At 42.1% G+C, this 14,101-nt stretch overlaps 1 protein-coding gene across 3 annotated transcripts in view; it reads right to left on the bottom strand.

Moving 5' to 3' along the window:
- The window catches only part of dop1b (DOP1 leucine zipper like protein B), a 37,446-nt gene that overhangs the window by 17,249 nt on the left and 6,096 nt on the right, over window positions 1-14,101 (bottom strand). For all 3 annotated transcript variants that reach the window (XR_004658591.1, XM_034886202.1, XM_034886201.1), the window contains exons 7-33: window positions 13,743-13,866; window positions 13,554-13,663; window positions 12,931-13,042; window positions 12,685-12,805; window positions 12,430-12,549; window positions 10,464-10,572; window positions 9,518-9,754; window positions 9,113-9,423; window positions 8,614-9,017; window positions 8,225-8,496; window positions 7,969-8,121; window positions 7,700-7,800; window positions 6,974-7,164; window positions 5,296-6,883; window positions 4,701-4,797; window positions 4,415-4,606; window positions 4,104-4,226; window positions 3,868-4,002; window positions 3,652-3,707; window positions 3,454-3,558; window positions 3,153-3,219; window positions 2,896-3,055; window positions 1,875-1,957; window positions 1,673-1,782; window positions 1,426-1,575; window positions 595-656; window positions 102-230 (exon numbers count right to left, since the gene is read on the bottom strand). Coding sequence is in view for 2 of the 3 variants with exons in the window: in XM_034886202.1 (XP_034742093.1) it covers window positions 102-230; window positions 595-656; window positions 1,426-1,575; window positions 1,673-1,782; window positions 1,875-1,957; window positions 2,896-3,055; window positions 3,153-3,219; window positions 3,454-3,558; window positions 3,652-3,707; window positions 3,868-4,002; window positions 4,104-4,226; window positions 4,415-4,606; window positions 4,701-4,797; window positions 5,296-6,883; window positions 6,974-7,164; window positions 7,700-7,800; window positions 7,969-8,121; window positions 8,225-8,496; window positions 8,614-9,017; window positions 9,113-9,423; window positions 9,518-9,754; window positions 10,464-10,572; window positions 12,430-12,549; window positions 12,685-12,805; window positions 12,931-13,042; window positions 13,554-13,663; window positions 13,743-13,866 (5,422 nt within the window). In the remaining variant the exon portion in view is untranslated. The remainder of the gene's footprint in view (window positions 1-101; window positions 231-594; window positions 657-1,425; window positions 1,576-1,672; window positions 1,783-1,874; window positions 1,958-2,895; window positions 3,056-3,152; window positions 3,220-3,453; window positions 3,559-3,651; window positions 3,708-3,867; window positions 4,003-4,103; window positions 4,227-4,414; window positions 4,607-4,700; window positions 4,798-5,295; window positions 6,884-6,973; window positions 7,165-7,699; window positions 7,801-7,968; window positions 8,122-8,224; window positions 8,497-8,613; window positions 9,018-9,112; window positions 9,424-9,517; window positions 9,755-10,463; window positions 10,573-12,429; window positions 12,550-12,684; window positions 12,806-12,930; window positions 13,043-13,553; window positions 13,664-13,742; window positions 13,867-14,101) is intronic.

A 14,101-nucleotide genomic window follows, 5' to 3' on the forward strand; every position in this document is an offset into this window, starting at 1 on the left:
ATACTCATTAAAGAACACAGTCAATTTGAATGTCTGTTTTAACCACTTATTGAACAAAAGTACATCACAATCTACAGAAATTTCAAGAAACAGCACCACACCTTGAATGGAGGGCAGATACAGATGATACTGGTCAACTTCTCCACTGAACATGGCAAATGCCTGGCGCTTCAGCAGCATGGGTTTCTGGTCTACGTTAGCAAACAGCTTCAGGGAGCTGCTCTGCATGCCTACAGCAGCAAAAAAAATATAGCTTTGTAACAGCAAATATTCAAAAATGTCTCTGTAATTTGAATGTGACACACCACTTCCACAAATGACATTTTGACTGCACTGGTTTGAAAACAAATGATGTCTTGTCTAAACTGTACCTGTCTATCTTTGAATGCTTCTATTTTTAGGAATTGATCATTTATAATAATCTCCATAAACTCTCTTCATCCCTATTTATTTGAAATCTTTAGATTATCTCCATTTTATGATCTAGACGTTAAAAGTAACAAATGAACCTTAGGTGTCACAGTTTACCTCTCACCTTTAGATTATATTTGCATCTTTACAGCACCCTAAACGTTTACTCGAGAATGTACTTACTCATGAGGTCTTTAAACATGGTCTTCTCATGAGTCAGCAGGTGGTCAATAATGGATTTCCAACTATAAAGAACACAGGGCAATCAAGAGGATGACATTAGGTGTGTAATAAAATGAAATACAGACAAACAAAAAGATTCTACATAAAGATGCAGTAAGATAATTTCGCACATGGTATGCACACACAAATTAAAGTTTTCCCTGTTCAAACTGCCAGAGCTGCAAGCTTGATGTGTCTCTCTTAAATTATGTTTATCAAAGTACTGCATGTTCAAAATAATGATATATTTATTACATAAATTATCAATATACACAACTGTCAATATCCATAGATAGATAGATACTTTCTTCATCCCGAAGGAAGATTGTAGACTTTTTGACTACACATACTATGTCATGTTTGATATTAAGATTGAGTTGAGATGTGAAAGTACTCTCTACAGGGATTGGATATACTGTACCAGATATGCACACATATATAAATAAGTGTCACCATCTCCCCTTTAAGCCATATAGTTCCGGAAATGAAAAGAGTAAGAAGAACAAATTTAACTTTATTTTGCCTTTCTGAACTATGGGCTGTGTCAACTCCTAGATTTGATTGGCATTTCGGCTTGGTCACCATTAGACTTTCCCATCTGCAGCAGCACTACTCTTCATTCTACTTTCCTGTCCAAGTGGTAAGCCCCAAGTCCTGATTTGGACTTTAGATGAAGTCGTGCTTCATGTTCACTGCCATAAATATACAATATAAAAAACCTTCTTTTGTAAGACCAAATGTAACTCCTCTGTGTTTGTGTCTGTGTTTTTAAGTTTAAATAAACATACTAACCTGGGAGCACAGGAGGCAGCCATGGTGAAGAAGAGGGGGTCCATGAAGAGCTCAAAGACCTCTTTCCTCCAGGCCCTTTTGGTGTAGGCATACCCACTCAGACTGCTCAGCAGCTGAGCACTTGCTTCAAAGCTGGGCATGTTGTAGGCACTAGAGGAGAAAAGTCCAAGATAGATGAAGTCTACTGAGACCAAACAGACCAAAGCTGTTATATGTTAGCATAGAAATAGACCTGCACACTAGTTACCTGTGGTTCTTCAGGTAGGGGAAAACATAGTACATGAGTCGAGAAATTAGAGGAACGGCTTTCTCCTTTTCATCGCTGCGGTATACCATGTCCAGAAGAGGTGCCAAAACCTGTATGGTAAGAGAACGTATGAAAAAATACGAACACAAAAAGATTCACACTTTCATTCCCTCAGCATAAATAAGACCTCAAAAATCCCTACCTCAGCCAGGAGAACAAGAGCTTGCACGCTGTAACCTGAGGGAGCCGAAGAGGAAACCATGGTGCTAGCTTGAGCCATTGACTCTGAGAAGAAGATGAAGGAGAGAAGGATTAGTGGCATTACTTGTAAGTGACAATTATAGATAGGAATGAGAGATGGGAATCACCAGAGGCCTCACAATGCGATATCATCACAATACTTATGTCACAATACATTGTTGGAATTTTAAACATACTGCAATATTCTTCGATATATTGCAATTTGTTACCTTTTTTTCCAACAAATTTTACCCAATTTAAAATGATTTCCCCCCAAAACAAACTTTGTCAACATCTGTTTCATCTAAAAAGATGAATTTCTGTTTGTTCATTTCACTTACATTTTGTTGCTGCAAAATGGGATTGTCAAGAAGACAAACCGACCAACACATATTAATACTAGCAGTCTGTGTATCGATACAGTATTGAAATGGAAAATATTGCTTTACTATGAAGTATTGATTTTTGCCCCACCCCTAAAAGAAATATTTCATCATAGAATAAAAGTGATTATTCAGACTACATGTATCCCCAAACTATGGTAGGAAAATGCCCCAGACTGCATCAGGACAACCTCAGTGTAGAAATCAAGCATTCAGGTCTGTACTGTTCCCATAGATCTAAATGCAGATGTCACTTTAGTCATTGACCCTAATCGGTATTATAACAAATAAAAAGCTCCTGCCATCAGAGCCCCAACGGTCAACCTAGGCCACTGCGACACCTGGAACACTGGGTTTCCACGAATATGGAGGCTGGTCTCTACTCTTAGGTCAAATCTCAAAACAAAGTGTAAAAAGTCGCGTTCATCCATGGTATACTAAGCTTAAGTGTACTATATAAAGAGCAGTGTTTCAATGGCAACAGCAGTGATTTGTAAGCTTTATTTACTATCTGACAGAGGGCTATATTGATTGCCTGGTTTAACTGTCTCAACCAGTGGTTAGGATGAGGTCATGCATGTATTTGTCAAAGGAAGTTACCATAATGGTCACCATCCATGTCGACGTCTTCAGGTTCGTCTGCTTCAGGGCAAACCTGTGGCTGAACTTTGACCTCAAGGTTGCGGCTGAGCCAACTGGTCTGCTCCAGAGATGACCCTGCGATCCCGCCCACTGCCTCTAGGATCCGCTGAGTCACCTCCTGCATGATAACAAAATCAGTTTCACCGCAGTATTGTACATGCATCCACTCACTCGCTATCTCAATCATAAATACAGTAATACATCATGCGTCATACCTGCAGATCTCTAGTGTCCTTCTTATTGTCCAGGTTTGGAAGCCTATTGACTAAGTCATTCAGTATTCTGCAAGACAGAAACTTTTAGTGAGTATCATATTTCCCCAATGGAAACTAAACTGAACGTTGAGCCGATACAACCAGCAGTCCAATCATTGTTAATGTCATGGAATGCAGTGCATTTCTATAAACTTTATTTTTACTTAGAATAAAGGGACAACTGCATTTTGTTGTGCAACCCTGTGTTGTGCATTTACAGTAAATGAACGTTGATTAAGTAATGAAAGTGTTTAAAACTGACCCCAGCAACAAGAAGTGCCCAGGCGGTGCTAGGTTGAGCTGAACAGATTCTCGTAACAAACTGAGGAGAGGTGCCATGTTTTCCTGCAGAGTCGGAGCTGAAATGCTACATACAGCAACGTAAATTATTAACAGTGAGCATTTATAGAATGGTTTTATTAAACCTGAGGTGGAGACTTGCATTTTATTTCCTACCTACCTTTGGATATAGGCGTAGCTGAACTGTAACATGGGGATATCTACCAGGGTTGACTTCTGATGGAGAGAAAAGTATAAAAAGTATAAAAAGTGAGGGAAATATATACACACACACATACATATTTATACACACACACACACACACACACACACACACACACACACACACACACACACACACTTTTGAAAAGCTGTGGATCTATGTAGGTTTGTATACCTGTTCTCCTTTCATCTGATGTGGTTTTTTCACAACCTCCTTGACCAATTGTAGGATGGCATCTGTGTGCAAGGTGTGCAATGATTTTACCAGAGCCACAATGGTTAGACGAGACTCGCTGGCCACAGGCAAAACCTAAAAAAAAGCCAGCAGTGTAATGATGTCAACTAAATCCTTTCAGTAAGATTTATGTGACTGTGTCCTTTCTAGGTTTCTAGAAACACTGCAGTTCTTACTTTGTTTTTATGTCTCCTTTTACTCTTCCTGGTGCTCCACACTGCTCCCAGTGAAGCCATGAGCTGAATCCCATAATGCCCAGTTAGAGGAAACAAGAACTCCAGTATCCTCTGCCGTAAAATCTAAACGCACACAAACACACACACACCAAGAATGGGTGATATATACCATAAAAACCCATGCACATGGCCAAAAAGGAGAAAATGTGTAAGTGCCGGACCAACAATCACATACAGCATAACTTACACAGATCTGTTTTACATACATTTGGATAAAAGAAGTGAAGAAAATATGCATGTATGTAACACACCTTGGTGCTTTTAAAGTAGACAGAGGTAGAAGTGTGTCTGCTGCTCTGTGCAGTGTCAGATGCCCGCCTCTGAAACTCTTCCCTCATGACCACCCCCCATAACAATGCCATGCTACTAAGCATGTGCGGTAGTGCCTCGATCACAGCGTTGCGTGCATTACGGACATCTACAGGATCACAGGCAACAAAGGTCTGACAGAGGGAGAAAAAGAGGAAAATGGGTATTTACATTCTCATACATAAAAGACGTAGGCCTACATATCTGTGTCTGTGCTTAATTCCTCACCCTCTTGTCCAGTAAACAATAGTGTGTAATGGTGGTCAGGCCTTCTAGCAAAGTCAGAGGGTAGTCAGGAGCAATGTTTTCCCTCCTACCATTCAGGCTGATCAGAAGACAGAAACACATACATCAAATTAAATAAAAAACATTTAAAGAACAATAGTGTCCTCATTGTTAATTTTCCGATTATTTCAAATTAGCATGCAGCTGTGAACATAAAACATAGCTACAATTTAAAGGACAAAATTTGGGGATTTTAGCACATTTACATTATACACACACACTGGTCCACATAACTACTTATACTGCTTTAATTCTTGAACTTCAAAAATCATGCAAACTTATCAGTGCATCTTTGTACGGTTTTATATTGTTTTTGTGAAGTGGAACGTTTTCTTCCATGACTTTACTTATTATTTTACACTGGTTTTAGTTATTGGATCTATGTGGGTTTGACTATTGGTTGACTTGAAATAAAATCCTACAAGTCAGGAGAGAGACCAAAATGGCACCCCTAAAAAGTTAAAAAATCTGTCAAATCGTTAACAGTGTACAAAACTATATCAGCGAGAGCCTAGGTTTTCAGTGGTGCTTAGTCTACCTCTGATTTGTCTTTGCTCCATCATGCTCATAAAGCTTGACCAGCTCATCCAAGTTCCTGCAGATCTGACTGATGAGTGGAGCTACAATGATGCCCAACGAGCGACCCAAGTATGGCAGAGAGGAGCACAGCAGTGACACCCAGTGGGGGTGCATGGCATAGCCATACTGCGGCTGCAGAGCCCTGGCTGCGGCAGAAACAAACATTCCCTGGGCTGTGATAGGGTGGCTTTGGACGTATTGTGCTGCATTGATGGACTTCTGAAAAAGAACGGCCGTTTGCCACTCTCGAGCAAGGGGGGTGGTGGCAGTTGGGGATTCACGAGTCTCCCCGGTCTGGCCAGATGCTCCAACTGCACCAGCTGCTGAGACAGCCCCACCAGGCCCAACATGGCACTCTAGGACTATAAGAGCCTTGAGGAGTTTCAGTAATTCCATTTGTAAGGGGTACTGCTCCTGTCCACCTCCTGCTCCAAGATTCACCAGGCTCTCCTCTGACAGGCATTCCTGCTCATCCAGCAGCTCCAGACCCTTGGGTGGTACCTTGTCTGTTCCCCTCTGGCTGGCATACATGGATGCAGAAAGTGCAAGCAGAGCATACTGCTGCACTTTACATCCTGAGAGAAGTCTGCGGATAAGCTCCAGGCTGGCCCCATCGCTCTCTTGTCCCTGTGCCATACAGCCAAGTTGGTTCACCATCCGGGTCAGCACCTCCACACTCTTCACCTGAACCTCCCTGTTTCCCTGCAGGTCAAGCGGACCCAGGCTCATATAGGAAGGGTATTGAGAGCGCAGGAATCGCAAGCACAAGGACACCAGCAGTTCAATGAGCAAGGATGGAGGCAATGAGGGGGAGGATGAAGGAGAAAGAAGGCCGCCGTAGAAACCCTGACCCTCTTGAGCCTGTTGGTGGCGCTGCAAGAGGTTAGAAACCAGGTTTAAATGTGCAGCAGAGCTTGTGTCAAGAGAAGTGTAAGAGAGGGCATCCACCAATAAGCCCTCAGCATTGCTCCGCAGCAGGCTGTCTAGCAGTGCCAAGCCTTGGAGCAGATGGCGCCAGCCGTCGGCCACAGGATACAGAAGCACATGGCGAAACAGAGAGTTGATGGCCTCTCTCTTCTCGTGCTCCTGTTTTAACAGGCGAGACCTGGCCATGACTTCCAGCTCTAAATCCTCCTCCTCCTCACTTGACAGTGAATCAGATGCCTGCGTGTGCTCGGACTCTGCCCGCCGCAGGCCATTGACAATGGCTCCTTCCTCACTGCTGCGGTAAGGGACAGAGCCTGAGCTGGAGTTCTCAGTGGATACCTGGGCACCACTTGTGTCAGCTGACTCAGTGTGTTCACTCTGGGCCTCTTCCTCCTCCTCCTCTCCATCCTCTTCGGTTGCTTCACTCTCACTCCTAGATATCACTAAAGTGTCCGGTGGTTTGGCCAACTCTGGGCCACTGTCTAACTCTGCCCACAGGGATTCTCGGTCCACAATGTTCATGAGGTTTAAGGTGGTTACTTCTGTTGCCATGGCATCTGCAGATGTCCCAGATGTTTTGGTGGAGATTTGACGTTTGTTGCTTAGACCTTTCAGATTACCTTTAAGAAACAGAACATAACACACATTCATGTATTCATCCAATTGATATTGTATTCACTTACACAGCATATGCTGACAAATGCACTTACCAGCAGTGATATTTTGTTTGATGCTCTGAATAGAGCAGCGCTGAGTGGAGGGGTGAAGCAGCAACAATAGAATAGGCTCCAGGATTCGAATTACGTCATTAAGGGAAAGAGCCCTGACCAACCAACACTGAGCTGCTGCACTTATCGAGCCATCTGTACAGCTTAGACTATTCACCACAACACACAGAGACCTGAGAGAGACACACATTTCAACAGTCAGATTCAGTAGATAAAGGATTTTCCAACCAAAAATGAAAATCATGCTTTTTAAAAAAATGATTTCAAACTGTGGAGTTCACACAGTGTTTCTTACGATGGGTTACAGATACAAAGAAGACGGCTTTGTCTCAGATCTGCAGTGGTTGATCATGTTATATATATATATCATGTAAATAACATTGATTTCATTCAGATTTTACATATTCAAGTATTATTGTTACATCTGAGGTTTTACTTTGCACTGTGGGACATTTGCATAAAGTGGAACTTTTCTCAACTTTGTTTTGCCATTCTCCACTTTGCATCATTGCACCGGACACTTATGCCTCACTGTATGGCAGGTTAATCCATACTGAGGAGCACTGACACATATGTCGATATTGTAAGCTATATAAAATGAGTACTTAGATAAAATATACAGTAATTAAGAAGTACAGAAACAGTGATGTATGTTAATGAAGACACTACCCTCAAGTTGTCGCCACTTTACAACTATGTACTACTAACCGATCAAATGAGCGATTGCGAGACATGGTCCTGTTGGTCTGGATCTCCCGGGTCAGGTGCCATAGAACTGTGAAGCGGTGTAGTGCTTCTAGCCTAACAGCCTGGGACAGACAAACACAAGACAATCTGTTGGCCTCCTTGCTCAACTTGGCACATTTGCTAGTGTCTCTGTTCATGTGTCCCAGTCAAACTGACACATCTAGAAGATGCTGGGAGACCAAATATGCAAACAAATCATGTTGAGTGTGTGTGTGTGCAGGCAAAAACACCTTGTCTTTGTGCAGTAGCGCCTGGCAGATGATGTCTTCACAGATGGAGGCTGATGGAGCCAAACAGTGAAGCCGGTAAAAGAGTTCCACACAGGAAATGTGCTGCTCTCTCCGCTCGGTGTCCAGCTGGTTCCACAGCACCTGGGACACCCTCTGGGTCATAGCAAAAGAAAACAAAAAAAACATCTTGAATGCTGCATTTATGCTTTACACTACAGCTTTGGGTTACATCAAGATTTTCCTTTTATAACCTAACCTGATAGAAATCTGTGCCTTCCTCTAGGGCACGAAGCAGAGCAGGGTAGATGGGTGGCACAGTGACCATCTGCAGCCGCCCACTCAGAGGGTTGGAGTCAGATTTCTGGTAGCGTCTGTGCTTGTCCTGGATGACCAGTGCTAAGGACTGGGAGTGGTTGATGAATTCCAAGAGGGAGGCAACTGCAGTGTGCTGGATGTTGTAGTCCCTGGACAGGCAGCACAGTATCATCAGGGACCTCATCCACACTGGCAGGCTGTCAACGTCCCCACCTATGGAAAACAAAAACGTTTTAATCACTTATGTGGGTTCAAGTACGTAGCTGACAATAGTATTAACACAAAATATAACATGGATAAATAACATATACATGCACAGTATGTGCTGACCTGTGTGGCCAAACATGTCTGTGTGGAGAACCAGAGTCTCATCTTCACTCAGGTAGACAGGGAAGGTGGTACACTCCAGCAGCAGGTGGCAGGTGGCGGTGAAGGCCTGTCGACAGGCCTCAGAGATCTCTGCCCTGCTCCGGGGCATGTAGCCAGCCGCCCAGTCCAGACACCCTGAATGCCCACGCTCCTTTTTCTTCTCTGTGGGGGCTGCTAAGAGCTGGCCGTCAGATGTAGGGTGGGGTTTAGACTTGTGTTGAGTGAAAAGTTCAGTTAGTTTGTCTTTAAATTCACGTCCCCCTGTGCCTGGCAACAATGTCTTCTGATCCAAAGAAGCAGCAGTTAGGTCATACTGAGGTGCTTTCTCCGCTCCTCCAACATCCTCCACCTGTACCAGTAGATATCTGAAACATGGTAGTAGTTAAAATATTAAGACTTACACTTAATAAAAGAGGTCCATGTAGGTTACAGTTAATTTGATAGGGGCTCAGTGGTTTACCTTGTGGTTATAAAGGCCAGGATGTCCTGCAGACACTGGGTCATGGTGTCTATACAGCCTCCTCTCCTCCACACTCCCTCACCTTCTTTGCATACCCCATTTCCCTCCTGGCCCATTCCCGTCCCTGGTAGGAGATGGTGCTCTGAAGGTGAAGCGCTGATGCCCAATCCACTGTCTTCAGACCTGAGTGTTGGGTATGTAACATTGGCAGGTTCTGCTTCATCTCCTCCATCTCTGTTCAGCTCTTCATCTCCATGGTCACCATTAACCTGGCTAACACTGCCTTCTTTCTCTCCTTCCTTCTCTATATCCTAGATAGAGTAATATCGATATGAAAAACAGTCAAACATCAAAAATATTATAAAAAGAAAACACATTTGCACAGACTGTACAATGATACCTTACCTGAGTCTTTTTGCTTTTCTCCTCCAGTAACTGTGATTCTATGTCTTCTGTCTGCGCACCTGCCTCAACATCCATATAAGCCACAGGCATCTGGATCTTACTCAGAACCTTAAAGCAGGCGCGTAGACCGTGTGTTACATCTTCCAGGCTAACAAAGTCCATGTTGCTGTGCAGGGTCCCCAGCATGGTGCCCAACATCTCAGGGAGAAACTGGGACTGGATGTCAGCATGGAGCTCCTGTGGGAAAAAACCCACAAGCACTTTGTGACACTGCATATTCTTAACACAGTGCTGACCTAAGCCCAGGACTATACAAGTCACACTGCACTTCTACTAGCCCTGGGTTAAATGTCTGTTGGAGCATGTGACTAATGTTTACATTCTGATGACATGAAAAAGAACTCAAGTGATTGAACAACAAAAAACGTTACTTTAGGAATGTTTCACACCGGCAACCTTATACTCCATGTTTAGTTGATTTTCAGGGGTTAACCCCACAAACTAGAGGTTAACCCTGTTCTGAAGCAGGACCTACAAGCCCAAGGACAAAATTGCAGCTAGCCCACTTTGAAATGTGCCACGATGGATTCAGTGTGAAAGCTTAACCCCAGGCTAACAGGTCCCCTCATCTTGTACAGTGTGAAAAGCTCAGTTTGTGTGAACAAATTTCTTTAGGTATGTGTATGAGTCAGATTTCAAACTAGTGCTGAATAATAGTCAACATTTATTTAAACCTAACTGTAACAGAGTACCAGAGGGATGCAAGAAAGGGTTAACTATTTTTCTCAAAATAATAGGTTTGCTTTTCAATTTGTCTACATTTTTTTAAGTATTTGGATTTTGCCAAAATGTCAAACCTGTAACTAGTTTTTAGGAAAATCTTAAAAATGATTACTTGCATCAATTTGGTTTCAGGCAGGGAACTAAGGGTGTTTGAGTTGTTTACCAGAGGAAGAATGTCAAGCAGAAAAATTATGAGATTTGACATCTCTGTGACAGACGGAGCAGGGTGACAGTGCTCCTCCCGAGGAGGCGTTGGTGTGTCACCTTTGTCCCTATGGAGTAAAGATGAAAAAAATAAAAACAGGGATCCTTGTTGGTTGATAATTGAGGGTAAACAAGAAAAAGTGCACACACATTTTATATAAGATTTTGGCAATTTTTATCGTGCACAAAAACAATTTATTTGATACAGCCATTGGCTTTTTTTAACCTCACTGTTTTAATGAAGCTGTGGTTTATACACAGTACATATACGTATGTTACTGCTACCTTTTAATTTGACCTATAATCATGCATGTTTCTGAGTTTGCACAACGTACTGTGTAAAGTGGCGCTCAAACTTTTGGGCACCCCAGGTAAAAAATGTAATTACTGTGCATAAAGAAGCCAAGAAAAGATGAAAAAAACCTTGACAGATTTTCAAATGACAGACATTTGTAGAAAATGTCACAAAAAGTTAGGTTTTATTTCCGTCATTAACACTTTCAAAATAACAGAAAACAAAAAAATGGCGTCTGCAAAAGTTTGGGCGCCCTGCAGAGTTAATACCTTGTACTGCCCCCTTTGGCAAGTATCACAGCTTGGAAACGCTTCTTGAAGCCAGCTAAGAGTCTTTCAATTCTTGTTTACGGTATCTTCACCCATTCTTCCTTACAAAAGTCTTCCAGTTCTTTGAGATTTCTGAGTCTGTCACACACTGCTCTTTTAAGTTCTATCCATAGATTTTCAATTATGTTGCAGTCAGGAGATTGTGAAGGCCATGGCAAAACCTTCAGTTTAAGCCCCTTGATGTAATCCACCGTGGATTTTGAGGTGTGTTTAGGATCATTATCCAGGTGTAGAAGCCATCCTCGCTTTAACTTCAGCTTTTTCACAGATGGCATCAAGTTAGCGTTAAAAATTTGCTGAAATTAAATTGAATCCATTTTTACTTCATTAAATTCTGTGCCCTTTCTTCTCCAAACATACCTTTGCTCATTCCGGCCAGAAAGTTCTATTTTAACCTTATCGTCAACAGAAGTTGTTTCCACAATGCATCAGGCTTGTTTATATGTTCATTTGCAAACTTTGAACGCTGATTTTTGTGGTGAGGACGTAGAAGAGATTTTCTTTTGATGACTCTTCCATGAAGACCAAATTTGTACAAGTATCTCTTTAAAGTGCAATGGTGTACCACAACTCCAGTGTCTGCCAGGTCTTTCTGGATGGATCGGGCTGTCAAACGTGGGTTTTGACTTGCTTTTCTCACAATCCTGCGAGCTGTTCTGTCTGATATTTTTCTTGGTCTTCCAGATCTTTATTTAACTTCCACTGTTCCTGATGACTGCTGTTTCTTAATTACATTCCGAACAGAGCATATTGGCATCTGAAAACGCTTTGCCATCTTCTTATAGCCTTCTTCTGCTTTGTGAGCATAGTCTATTTTCAGTTTCAGTTTTCTAGACAACTGCTTAGAAGAAGCCATGGTGCTGATTGTTGGGGCAAGGGCAGATGAGTCTGGGCATTTAAAACCATAAGATTGAAAATACCTGGTCTATCCAGACGATGACTGAGAACAATCCATGACACTGAAAGTTCTCAGCTTTCCAAAGGGGGCGGTGCATGCTATAAACTCTGCAGGGTGCCCAAACTTTTGCAGAAGCCATCTTTTTGTTTTCTGTTATTTTGAAAGTGTCAATGATGTAAATAAAATCTAACCTTTTGTGACATATTATACGAATGTCTGATCTGTCATTTGATGCCTTTTGGAGATTTTTCTTGGCTTCTTTATGTACGTTAATACAAATTTTTACCAAGGGTGCCCAAACTTTCAAGCCCCACTGTAGTCAACACCTGATAGTTTACATTTTGAACATGCAAAATTCCCCTTTATAAATAAGGACTGAGTGTCACAGTCATTTCTGCCATACCCGAGAGAAGTGCAGAAGCGTTGCATCATGTACTCCCACAGGTATTCACTGTTCATGGAGCTCACAAGCATATTCACCGTCTTTATGATCTCCGATGCATTCTTATTCTCTTTTATCCTACTGTTTAGGAAAACATATGAAAAACAAATTTTTTTCTGTCTTCCATTTGTACGTTGTAATATTGTCACATGTTCAGTTTATTATGAATTCAACAGTAAACATCCTTGCATCTGTCCTATCATCTATAGCTCTCACATGGCTAGCTGGTTGCCTGAGAGCCCTGAGCTGGCGACTGTTTCCTCCCCCAGCATCTCTAGACAGTAGCTGTAGAAGGCTCGGACCACCTCCAACAACAAACTGCTCAAGACGACTGGACCTACGCAGCAACATTGTCATTATCACAGTGAAACATGCTTCAATTAAAGCTGAGACATTGAGTGGTGGATCAAGTAATTCAGCATTATGACTTGTTGGCACACTGTATTGCTCAGTTCTGCCTACCTATCTCCGGTTTATCCAACAGACTGATGATGATGCGAAAGGGCCTGAGGTACCCAATCACATTCTCTGGGTCGCTCTCCACATCCTTCTGTTTGAGGATGTTAATCAGAGCCTGGAGTCACAGAAACAAACACATGAGAATAAGAGAAACATGTGGCAAACATTTGTACACCATTCAAACAGATACATCTGACCGAGCTGTGACAAAGTGAATTGCACTTCCTCTCCTCTCCTTAATGCTCTATACATGCTTCTCTGGTGAGTGTAAAGATAGAAGTTAGAACGGGCATTTTCAGACACCTTGCAATAAGCAAACGATTTATGACGTCTTAATTAAATGTGCTTTAGAGGTGTCTGTTCTCCCATGATTTCAGTTAAAAAGCTAAGCCTACCTGCTATTGGTCATAGCTTCATAATTACAGTAACAAACAGAGCGTTGTATTGATCTTCTCATTGAAATCTTAGCAAGGAAGTCAATAAGTGTATTTCCCAAAAAGAACTTTTTCTTAAACAGCTTTGACAAATCAGGTTATACTAAAATTTAACATTTATTTTCTACTCATTTATTCACATTTTAGGTTTTGGTGTTTGTTTGTGTGCTTTTCCACACATGAGTGAGTTACCTGCACAAGTAAATCTTTAGAATATGTGTTGAAGTAGAAGGACGTATGTTCCTCTGCGGTAGAGGAGAGGGTGGGATGTGGAGCCACCATTCCTCCTTTTTTGTCGGTCCCTGAAAACACATTCACAGAGTTAACTTGAAGAATGACTGGGTAAATTATTACTGAAGAGGGAATTTCAATAATCGGCACCTAGGAGCCAGGCGTAGAGGCGTCTGTTGAGGGACATGTCTCTGCGGAGTAGTGTAAGTGAGGCTGCAGACACCACTGTTATCATGTCTTTACAACTCATGTTAATACCAGACTCCACTGGGTCCTAAACCAAAAACACACAGAGTTACATTGGGTTGAGGAACAACAGGAAAGAAGGGAGCATAATGACAGGACAAGCACTTTGTTTAATTGGAAAGAAGATAAAAAGTAAGTATTGGAGACAATTCACAAAAGATTTTGAAACAGCAGCGGCAACTGTCTATATATATATATACAGTGGGTACGGAAAGTATTCAGACCCCTTTACATTTTTCACTCTTTGTTTCATTGCAGCCATT

This window comes from Etheostoma cragini, chromosome 11 (assembly GCF_013103735.1).
Source record: "Etheostoma cragini isolate CJK2018 chromosome 11, CSU_Ecrag_1.0, whole genome shotgun sequence".
NCBI classification, from domain to species: Eukaryota; Metazoa; Chordata; class Actinopteri; order Perciformes; family Percidae; genus Etheostoma; species Etheostoma cragini.